General features: G+C 37.8%; 1 protein-coding gene across 2 annotated transcripts in view; it reads right to left on the reverse strand.

Annotated features, from left to right (window-relative positions):
- Window positions 1-12,403, reverse strand: part of LOC143229019 (spermatogenesis-associated serine-rich protein 2-like) — a 49,645-nt gene that overhangs the window by 16,624 nt on the left and 20,618 nt on the right. For both annotated transcript variants that reach the window (XM_076460657.1, XM_076460656.1), the window contains exons 10-11: window positions 9,889-9,998; window positions 961-1,041 (exon numbers count right to left, since the gene is read on the reverse strand). In XM_076460657.1, coding sequence (XP_076316772.1) covers window positions 961-1,041; window positions 9,889-9,998 — 191 coding nt within the window. The remainder of the gene's footprint in view (window positions 1-960; window positions 1,042-9,888; window positions 9,999-12,403) is intronic.

Here is a 12,403-nt window from a genome sequence, read left to right on the forward strand (position 1 = left end):
GCATGCTGGTGTTAATAAGAAGTAACTATAATTATCCAAAAATAATATTAAGAAATGGTTAAAATGAAGTAAAAAATAACACTTCAGAAAGTCTTAAACTAAAAACTGCACTAACTATAACTAAACAGATCCCACGAGAACATTTTAATAATCATTTGATATCATTTGCATAACAAGGTATCAATACTAGTATAAAAGAATATTAACATTTGGTCCTTATGTTGAATGTTACTGTTATTACCTTACTGTTATGCATATCCAAATTTCTGTTCATTTAGTCTAAAGCTTTCAGTGATGGGTATGCATGTTGCACAAAAACTTCCCAATGAACCACAGAACTCATACATCCCAGTTTACCAGAAATCCACAAAGAGTGAAAACATTTTACTGTTACAGTGATGAATAAAAATATGATCACAAATCCAAAATTAACAACAGCTGACAAAACTGCCAATCTTTTTCCCAACATGATCAATATACTATATCAATGCAATATTCAGATTTTAATCTATGAAGCTCTTACAGTTTATTTGTTTCATATGCATGTGTATGTATTTACACCTTACTCAGTATTAAATTTAATTACTACCAATTACATTTTCAATTGAAATGAAAAAAGGCAGCATAAATTTGGATCCATCTATCTATCTAAACCATTATTTGACAAAAGACAGTGTATTTATATGCAAGTGCCTGTAATTGGTGAACCGCTGGACTGGCATATATCTTTTGGGTTTCCAAGAGGTGACACGTGGGGATTGGTGTACAGAAGTGACACCCCTGTCTCAATTAACACCATCAATTTATGAAATAATGTTTTTACTAACAATACTTTTGGTCAACATCAAGTTGTACCAAACAAATTTACATACATTGCCTGAATACATTAAACAATAATAATCAGTAAATGAAACTTTAATGACTTTTGACATTAACATTTATAATTAAAAACTGCATTACCTCTACAATTCTATCTCTGTCCCAAACAAATCTCAAAGTTTTTCCCAATTCTTCATCATATTTTCTCTCCACAACAAAGTGCTATTCGCAAAGATTTTACAAACAATAGGAAAAAAAGTATATTAGATAAAAAAAACAACTTGCTTTATATTAAGTTAAATACATAAATAATTCTTTATTATCAATACATTTTTTCAGATTTTTAAACTTATGCATATCAAATGTTTGGTATGAGAAAGTTCTAATATTTTATATTAAAGCATAAATATTGATGAATTGGTTGATTTAGTGTTTTACGGAACAAAGCAGCTAGGCTATCTGCACCAAACATACATTAAAAAGTTAAAAATAAATTCAGTAAAGTTCATAAAAGGAAATTAAGGTAAAACAAAAGAAAGTTTAAAAAAAACAACACAAATAGCATAAAACCAATGTTTACATGTAGTCTACAACATCAAGAGAAAAACCACAGTAATTCAAGTTGTAAAGGACTTTCTGTAACATGTCTGTAATAATCATAACTTGCCAGGAAGACTAACACGCAAGTACAAAAACCACCATCAGTTACCCGAAGTTGGCCTTCCCAGTCCTTTGTTCCGAGTTATTTGATGGTATGGCCATTTTCAAAAAGGAAAGTAATAAAAAGGTTTTAAAAGACGTGTAGCAAAATCATAATATCTCACCAGGATGACTAACAGGTACTTCAAACAGCAGCATTAGTCACCCGAGGTTGGCCTTTCCAATCCTGGTTTCGAGTTATTTAACGTTACGGCCATTTTTTAATTTCAAATCGAACTAGATGAACTGTGATTTTTAAAACGGAGCCACATTAAGATGTAATGTATAAATAAAACAACTTAAATGGCATTAAAAAGATTAATGACCTTTAAAAAACTAAAATCATAATCAACGTGGAGAGTGTCACCATCACCAGTAACATTGTCTAACGTTATGGACAAACCTAGGGACAGAACATGCTCAAAATGGTGCTGTCGTTGTGAATTGTAATGATGACAAGAAGTTAAAATGTGGCTTATTGTGATCTGAGTGTTACAAAAACTACACCGTGGTGCATCAGTTCCAGATAAAAGAAAACAATGAATTAAAAAACTGACCAATGCGTAGTCTAGTTAAAACAACTTCCTCTTTCCGATTCTTATGGAAGCAAGATGGCCAAAGTCCAATATAGGGTTTTATTTGGAAAAACTTGTTTTTTGCCTTGTTCACTCTAAGTCGACTGCCAGCTGGCACGGAGCCAAGCCTTGAATACAGGACCAGAGTTCATGTATGGGACAGGCACAGCAGTGATAGTGCCAGAGCAGATACTTAGATGCAGTGTTGGCAAGCTCGTTCCTGTGAATACCAACGTGGCCCGGTATCCAGAAAAACTGAATAGAAGTAGATGTTAAAGAGAAATGGGCCAGTCAGATTTGAATATCAGCGAAAACAGGGCTTGAACCAACGTGAAGCGATTCCAGGGCCAGTAGAGAACTAAGCAAATCACCATAAGTCATGCAGTTTGAGTACTGCTTAGCTTCTATGTGATCCAGGGCAAGAGAAACGGCATACAGTTCAGCAGTGAACATAGTAGCTGTAGAGGGGATTCTGCATGCACCCACCAAACCACAACAAACCCTGGCAGAGCCCACAGTCACCTGATTTTGAACCATCTCTATATATAGGAATGGAAGGATGATTTGAAAGATGTTCAGCAAACAGCAGACAGTATTTCCAATCAGGAGTGTCTACTTTTCTCAAATTACTTAAGGATAGGTCAAAACTGGAGACTATAAGAAAACATGGTGGGATGGGCTGACCAGTGGATACAGCAATGTTATCCAAGGACAGACCCAATTCATCCAACTGTGCCTGGATACGAAGGCCAAAAGGAGCAACGGCAGACTGTCTGGTCTGAAAAAGCATGGCCCATCAAGGAAGGAGAAAACAATCCCAAGTGGGAGAGGGCAGTCTGTAACTGTCACTCAATGTACCTCATGTTTGACAACTGACATGAGAAGTGAAAGTCGTTGACAAAGAGTCGTTTGCAACAGTGAGAGGGAGTTGTTCAGTGATGGCATTCATTTTTTTTTAATACAGAAATGTGTAATGCTCAGAATGCAGCTCTGAGGGACTCCAAGTTCCTGTAGAAAAGAATGGGAAAGTGTTGAACCCACACAAACTCAGAATCTCCTGTCCATAAAAAATTAATAAAAACAGGCAAATGGCCATGTAACCCATATATATGGAGGTCTTGCAAAATGCCATATCTTCATGTTGTATCATAAGCCTTCTCAATGTCAAAGAATATTCATACAAGATGTCTTTTGAGAAAGGCTTCTCTGATTGACATTTCAAGTCGAATCAGATGGTCCATGATGGAGCACTTCCATTGAAACCCAAACTGGGTGGGCGAGAGGAGGTCCTTGCCAATGCAATGAGCACACGTCAAGCAACCACGATACGTCTTTGAGTGACCAAACCATTGACACTGGAAACAGAGAGGGTTTGGAATGTATGGCCGTACTCTGCAATTAAGATAACCTGCCTTGATGGTGGCAGGTGAACGTGGTGACATAAATGTGAGAATGAAGATATTGGTCGGTGCCATAATTTCATCTTTGCAAGTGGATATGTGCCTTACTGCAGAAACGTCTTGGGTGGAGAAACCAGCAAGAATCTCCAACTCTGGGATGTTCTTCAAATCCCTCTCAACAATAAATCCTCGTGATGAATTCAAAGTAGCATGAGGTGTATCCCCAATTGCCTTTGAATGCAAGAGGAGTTCACTGTGTTGAGATGTGGATGTTTCCACCAATATGTCACCAGATTGAAGCTTCTTTACTGACTTTGGAGAGCCAGCAAGTCCCTTTTGTACCTTCTGAGAAAGGGAGACATTTGCCCTAAAGGTTTGTCTGAGAGTAAATGCAATATAAGAAAATGAGATACAACATGTGGTACAGATGATGAGAATTGCTGCTCAGAATCTTCAAAATGTGGTCGTTTACCTATAAACTGGTTTTTTCACTATTTCATTAAATTTTTAATAGGAGTATCCATAATAAAGAGAGGGAAATTTCTGTGCCCTCTGACCCCACCCATCATGGAGTCCCATGAGGGGATGCACTACAATGTCAAACAAGGACACTGCAGCAATGCAAGGGTTTTGTGAGCACTATACCCAAACACCAGGATCAGATATAATGTCCACAACACATGTTGATTGATTTAGAGTTTTATGGCACAAAGCAGCTAGGCTATTTGTGCCAAATGTCCGGTAAAAAGGTAAAAGTAAAGTAAATGGAGTAAAATTTGTAAAAGTAAATGAAGGTAAAAAAAAACCAGCAATTCAAACAGAAAATGGCGTAAAACCAATGTTGACACCTAGTCTACAATGTTAAGAGAGAAAGCAGAGTAAAAGAAGTTGTAAAGTACTTACTCTAGCAAAATGGTAATGATCATAACCCACCAGGAAGACTAACAGGTAAGTTCAAGAACCACCGCCAATTACCTGAAGTTGGTCTTTCCAGTCCTGGTTCCGGGTTATGCGTCATTATGGCCAGTACTAAAAGGTAAAGTAGTAAAAGTGTTAAATGACTTGCAGCAAAAGTGTAATAATAACTTGCCAGGACAACTAACGAGTAGTTCAAACAGCAGCGTTAGTCACCTGAAGTTGGTCTTTCCAGTCCTGGTGTCGAGTTATTTAATGTTCTGGCCATTTTCCAAAGTCAAATTGAACTAGAGAGAATGAAACTGTAAAAAGGGAACCACAATTAAAAAGGTGTAATGAATAAATACGCAACACTTAAATGAGATTAAAAGGATTAATGGCCATTAAAAAACTAAAAACTTATATCAAGGTGGACAGTGTCACCATCACCAATAACACTGTCCAATGTTACAGATGTACCCTGGGAAAAAACATGTTCAAAATATTGCCGTCGTTGAGAATTGTAACAATGGCAAGAAATTAAAATGTAGCTGATAGTGACTTGAGTGTTACACAAACTACACACTGGTGCATCAGTTCCAGGTAAAAGAAAACGACGAGTTAAAAAACTGTGACCAATGCGTAGTCTAGTTAGAACAACTTCCTCCTTCTGAACCTTAAGGAAGCTAGATGGCCAAAGCCCAATACAGGGATTTATTTGAAAAAGCTTGTTGTTGCATTGCTCACTCCAAGTGGACTGCCAACTGGCACGGAGCCGAGCCTTGAATACAAGACCATAGTCCACGTACGGAATAGGCACAGTGGTGATAGTGCCGGAGCAGACAGATTTAGCTGCCGTGTCTGCAAGCTCGTTCCCGCGAATACCAACATGGCCTGGTATCCAGAAAAACTGGATAGAAGTGGCAGTTAATAAGAAATGGGCCAGTCGGTTTTGAATATCAGTGAGAACAGGGTGTGACCAAACGTGTAGCGATTCCAGGACCAGTATAGAACTAAACGAGTCAGTATAAATAGTGCAATTGGAGTACTACTCAGCTTCAATATGATCCAGGGCAAGAGATATGGCGCACAGTTCACCAGTGAACACAGAAGCTGTTGAGGGGATTCTGCGCACAACCACTGAACTGCAGCAAACCATAGCAGAGCCCACTGAATTACCTGATTTGGAACCATCTGAATAAATGAGAATGGAATGATCGTTTGAAAGATGTTCATTAAATAAATGACAGTACTTCCAATCTGGAGTATCTACCTTTTTCAGATGACTGAAAGGAAGGTCACATTTGGGGGCTGTAATAATCCATGGTGGGATGGGCTGACCAGTGGAATCTGCTATGTTATCCAAGGACAGATGCAATTCATCCAATTGCGCCTGGATGCGAAGGCCAAAATAGCAATGGCAGATTGTCTGTTCTGAAAAAGTATGGCCCACCGAGGAAAAAAAACACATCCCCAGGTGGGATGCTTTGTTAAGGAATGAAGTTTTGAAGAATATTGTAAAGATAGTTGCAAACGGCGAAGGTGCAGAGAAGGTTCATGAGATTCAACATATAAACTTTGAACTGGAGAGGTACGGAAAGCCCCAGTGCAGAGTCAAAGTCCATGGTGATGAATGGGGTCCAGCATCTTTAAGGCCGAGGGTCTGGCAGAGCCATAGACCATTGATCCATAGTCAGTTTTGATCGAATAAAAGCACGATATATCTTTAACATAGAACATTGATCTGCTCCCCAACTGGTAGTAGAGAGGACACGGAGGATGTTCAGTGCTCTTGTGCATTTGACCCGAAGCTGCTTTAAGTGTGGTATAAAGGTCAGCGTAAGGTCAAAGATAAGCCCCAAGAACTGGCAGCAAAACTTCATAGATATGAAGTTCAGGATCAGGGTGAATACCCCGTTGGCAGCAAAAGTGCATGCAAACGGTTTTAGAGAGAGAGAAATTAAAGCCGTTCACCTTAGTCCACTTCAGTACACAATTGAGGGCAGTTTGTAGTTGCTGCTCAATATATCTCATGTTCAATGACTGACACGAGATGTGAAAGTCATAGACATACAGCCCATTCGCATGCGACGTGGTTTGAAAGTGTGGGATATCTTCGAAAAGTATCCCAGGCCCATTTTTGAGCCTTCCGTGCTAAGTGGCAAGCAGGATTCCACCACGGACGATGATATCATGGAAAACGTGTCGAGGTTTTAGGAATACACTGAGCAGCTGATTGTATAATACAGCCAGTTACCGCTGCCACACAGTCGTCTATTGATGGCTGATTCACGATTGCAGGATCAAGTTCTGCGAGAGCAGTGAAAGTGGACCAATGTGCCTGATCCAGCTTCCACCGGGGTACACAGGTAGGGTGGCATTGACCACGGCCATTCTCTCTCAAAAGTATAGGAAAATGATCACTGCCTAGTGGATTACTGTCAACCCTTCATGAAAAATGGCAGAATAATGAAGGGGAGCAAACTGAGAGATCAATAGAGGTAAAGGACTGACTAGGTGCACGAAAATAAGTGGAAGGACAAGTATTGAAAAGAGAAAGATTGTGATCAGAGAGCATACGCTCTACAGAGTGACCCCTCCCATCAATAACAGCACTTCCCTAGAGTGGATGATGTCCAAAGTCCCCCAGGAGTAGAAAGGGAGACGGTAACTGTTCAATGAGAGCATCAAGGTCTGATTGATCTTATGTCTCTCCAGGTGATAGGTAGAGAGAACAAACAGTGATGGTATGACCCAAGGAAACATGGATGGCTACGGCCTCCAAGGGTGTGTTGAGTGACAAAGACAAGGTGGGCACATGCTGATCAACCAATAGTGCCACCCCTCCATGTACTCGTCCATCACACAGCCTGTCATTTCTGTACAGAGAATACTGCCAAATGGTGACTGTATCAGCAGGTTTTAGAAATATTTCTTGTAAGGAAAGACATACAGGATGGTAGGAAGCAATCAGTGTTTTGATATCATCCAGATTAGAACGTAAACCTCAACAGTTCCATTGTATCAAGGTGACCATTTTTAATAACGGGTAGGCGAGGTGGCTGGAGAACCCTTCTGTTTTCGACCATGTCTTTTTTCCTTACTGTCCTTAGTCAGAGGAGGTCTATCAACCTCTATGGATCCTGCCCTGGGTCAAGTAGGCAGGTCTTTGTTATTGGAAGGGGATTCCAGTGACTGAGGATGCAAACGAATGATTGTTTTGCCTCTTGAGGTGGGAGAAAAAGATGTACAGTGCAGCGCCGTTAAGCCGCAGTATTTGGGGGGGATCAACCTGCTTAACCTCGGCTTAAGTGGTCTGTGATTAAATATAATTCTTTAATTATTGATCACTTTTTTCACGGATTTACCGCTGATTAACTTTAATGTATGGAGAGGTGTGATTCGGTAACAATTGCAGATCCATAAAGCTGACAGAGAGCAGATAAGGTAGATTAACGGTCGATTTCTATTGTAATATATTTTATTTATTTCCCAAATTAAAGCAAATCCTTTTTAAGTATTTCCCTGAAGTTATAAAGCCAGGATTAAATTCGTAAGCCGTGTTTTTACACGTTCTTAAATTAGCGGTGAGCCGCAATAATCCTCGCTCACAAGACTTGCTACAGCGGCTTAAGCGATTTCGCGGTTCACTGGTCCGCAGCTCAATGGCGCTCCACTGTATCAGAGAAATGCCTGTATTTGAAACTGAAGGATGTAGATCTTGAGGTTTGTTGGAATATATGGGAGGAACAGAGATGGGTGTGGAAGTCGATTCATCAACCTTTTTAACCATGGAGGTCAAAAGGCTTTTCATTTGTTTTGAAAACTATTCTCTTGGAGGCACAGAGAGATCTGTCTGCACTCCCACTGTAGTTGTGGAATGAAGTGCAGCAGCATATGTCCGAGATGGAGTGGTGGGCAGCAATTTCGGATCCTCAGGATAACTAATGTTATGAGTCGTTTTCAAACGCTGCACCTCTTTTTCCTCCAACCATTTTGGACAAGAACGAAAGTTGGAAGGGTGAGAACCATTGCAGTTGATGCAATGTGGGTCCATGTCACATTCATAGGCATCATGGTCCTTGCCCCCACAACGAGCACATGTCAGGGAACCATGACATGATGTCTTTGAGTGGCCGAATCTCTAATTGGAAACATCGGAGAGGGTTTGGAATGTATGGCCGTACCCTGCAAATGAGATAACCTGTCTTGATGGTGGCAGGTGCACGTGTTGAGGTAAATGTCAAAACGAGGGTATTTGTTGGCAGTGTAACTCCATCTTTGCGAGTGGAGATGCGCCTCACTGCAGAAACTCCTTGAGTGGGGAGACCAGCGAGAATCTCCGAGTTGGGGACATTCTTCAAATCCCTCTCAACAATAACTCCTCGTGATGAATTCAAGGTAGCATGAGGGGTAACCTCAACAGGTATATCCCCAATTACTGTTGAATTCAAGAGGAGTTCACTGTGGTGGGTTGTGGATGTGTCAACTAATATGTCTCCAGATCGAAGCTTCTTTACTGAATTTGGAGAGCTAGCAAGATCCTCTAGTCCCTTCTGAATAAAAAAGGGGGACAATTGCCCTAAAGGTTTTTCTGATAGAGAATGTAATATAAGAAAATGAGGTACGTGTGTTACAGATGTTGAAGATTGCTGCTCAGAGTCTTCAAGACGTGGTCGCTTACCTATTGACTGTTTTTTCACTACTTTATTTATATTTTTTGAAGGATCATCCATAGGAAAAAAGAAAAATTTCAGTACCCACTGACCCCACCCACCATGGAGCCCTATGAGGGGACACACTACAATGTCACGCAAGGACAATGCAGCAACGCCAGGGTTTTGTGAGCACTGTACCCAAACACCAGCATCAGGCACAATGTCCACAACACCCGTTGAGAACTTCCAACACTGGTACTTGGTTGACCTTAGCCCAAGTGGACCAGCCGATTGACTCAAAGGGGGCCACCTCAAGGCTGCCAATCTACAGGAATTCAAGGCCAAAGTAGTGTGTTAGGGTTGGACCAATCAACCACCAGGATCCTCTCCTTACCTTCACAGGTTGCCACGCACGGCAAACACGTGGGTAGATAATTTAGATCCCAGAGGAGATAAACTGAAAGAACAGAACCTTCCCTGGGAGGCCCCCTCACCATATACAGGAATCCACACCAAAGGGAAATATTGATGAAGATTTCACTAATATTACTATGAAATACATGTAACTGTGGATGCACACACACACAAATACACTTTACTTATAAAACTGTATAACAATGTTTCACACTCTTTACACACCTTGAACTGTTTAACTTATCTGACCACAAAACAACAGCTGCATTCTATGTCATGTAACTTTCATCATAATTATTTCACTGTCACTATCTGACAAATAATTTGAAACAATCTTCAAAGATTAGAACAAGCTTTCATAATGACAATCAATAGAAAGTGTCAACTGAAACCGTTTCATGTGCCTATAACAATATTACTTTGTCTTACCTTAATATCTGCCCGTAGTTCATTCAACTCTACTTCAGACATACTTGATGCACGATCAGTTCTAGTCTTCAGTGAGGCACCCATCTCCTGTCTTTGTGTAAGAAGTTGCTCTAAAAGTTAAATAGTATATTTAATCAAGGAAAAGAAATATTTAAAATTCCTGCTGCAGATCCATGGTACTTGTACATGCTTCTTGCTTATGTCTAGCTCCAACAGTGTAAAAATAGCAGTCTTATGTTGGTGTCAAAAGCTGTAATAACCAATAATCTCATCTTTTGTTTTACAACTTCCAAGGTAAAAAGTCATGTCTGAAAGCTAGGACTATTTTTCTTTCATGTGATTTATTTGCCATATAGCTTCATTTTTTGCCTCAGCATGTAGTTATGTCAGAAGACTGATTACAAGCCCTAAAATAAACTTGCTAAATCATGCTTTTAAAAATTTTTAACCTGCATAAAAGTAGTAAACTAATCCTACAGCGATTGCTAATTTTGTTGAAGTGACTACTTTGATGGTTAATCCTCACTTTGCAAAAAGTTTCACTTGAACAAGAAACTATGGAGTTTCAGTGTAAACGTTGTCCCAGAATGAATTTACAGATTAATTGTGCATAATTTTTACCATATATATTTATGTCACTTTAAATAAAGTGGGTTAGTGCATATGGTTATTTGGCCAATATTTTTTAATAAGCATGTGGTGTGAAAACTATTTTCAGGTCAATTTTTATTAAGCTATTATGTAACATGCATATAAATGTACCGAAATTTAGTTTTACAAATATTTAATATTTATAGTATCTGCACTATGTGATATTGCAGTTACTAATTCTCAATAACTGAGCATCAGAAAGGGTGAAGGTGTATGTCACAACCATTTTAGTTATATTCAAAATTTAATTAAACAGCTTTATTATTGATGTATGCCAATAAACTTGGCATCAAAATGTAGTATATAATGTAATTTTTAGTAATACATAAATTTTAATTTCTTAATTTCAATAGGAAATAAATTATTAATATTCACTTCTCTGAATCATGTGACACCTCTGTTTTAAAGGGCCTATTTATTTTTCTATTCCTCACTTGATCCTCTGAGTTTGTTATATGTTACATCAATAGTAGATATACTGTTATGCCATAATTTAGACTTAGAGCCTCAAACTTTCTTGCTTTACTCAGGTATAAACAAGAAACCAAACTACTTAACAATACCCTCAAATTACATCTTGTCTTAAAAAATACAAATAATTCTTTGACATTAATTGTTTGATTATTAATAACAAATAATTTAATTCACTGAATTTCTATGAGACTTACTCATTCTGATGAGAATTTTTGAATTATTTGACCTCAATTTTATTGACTGCTATCACCAAGATCACCTTGACCACCTAATAAAACTATCTTAACCCTACTTACAGCTTAGCTTGAAGTTAAATTATAGCACTGTTAGGACAGCCTACGTTTTGTGCATATTAATATTTTGTTGTTCTAAGCTTATATTTGTAATAAATAATTTTATGTACCACTAATAAACCAACCAAAAAGTAGAATTAAGGTTTGTCAAAGCTTTGCAACCAACCCCACAAGTACTAAACTTATTTTAGCATATACTTTTTAATGACTATTATGAAAATATAAAAATTAAAACTTGTGTTAAATAAGAAAACTTAAATGAATAATAAAAAAATAATTGTAATGATGTGACATGAGAAGCATGATTTTGACTAGTCTATATGTCCAGATAACTTTATCCTTTGTTTACAAATATTACACTGTGATAAATGACTTTAGCCATACTAATGAATCTAAATAGTTCAGAGATTTGAAAAACATTAGCTTTAGCTGTAAGAATAAATAACATGTAATTGTCTGTTACAACATGAAGTCATTTTAGAAGGAAAGAAAAAAGATAATTTACATTTAGTTTGTAATTTTCAATTTATATTGTTTTTCATAGTTAATGCTAAGATAGAGAAAAGTACAGTTAAATATAAAGCTTTAAGAAAGACAAAATTGATATTCATTTAGGAGCTGCTAGAGAATATGAAAATTAAATGAAGATTTTAAGATGAACAAAGTAATTTTATTCTTGTTCTCTCACTAGACAGTTATATTGACTTCATAAATTCACAGCCAAATATGTAATTAAAAGTACTTTAAAAAACCAATTTTTTGGTGTTGAGCTTGAAAAATTGTGAATATACACTTGTTACATACAAAGTTATAGTATATACAGTTTCAGTGAAGTTACAAGGTCAGTCAAAAAGACCACATCTGTAAACACACAACAAAAAGTAGTGTAAACGAGAAATGGTCAGTATAATGTAGTTGGATATGAGAGAGATTTTACATAAAAGGTTTTGCAGCCAAGTTCCCTTGTAACAGTATTTTTATATAAATTTTTTTTAAATTCAAATGTGGAGTCATTTATACTATATTAATAACCTAAAGTAATTTAGGTATTTGGATAACCTACCATCACAATTAATTAGCCATTACTACTGTGAATT

The sequence above is a fragment of the Tachypleus tridentatus genome, chromosome 10, assembly GCF_004210375.1.
Source record: "Tachypleus tridentatus isolate NWPU-2018 chromosome 10, ASM421037v1, whole genome shotgun sequence".
NCBI lineage: Eukaryota > Metazoa > Arthropoda > Merostomata > Xiphosura > Limulidae > Tachypleus > Tachypleus tridentatus.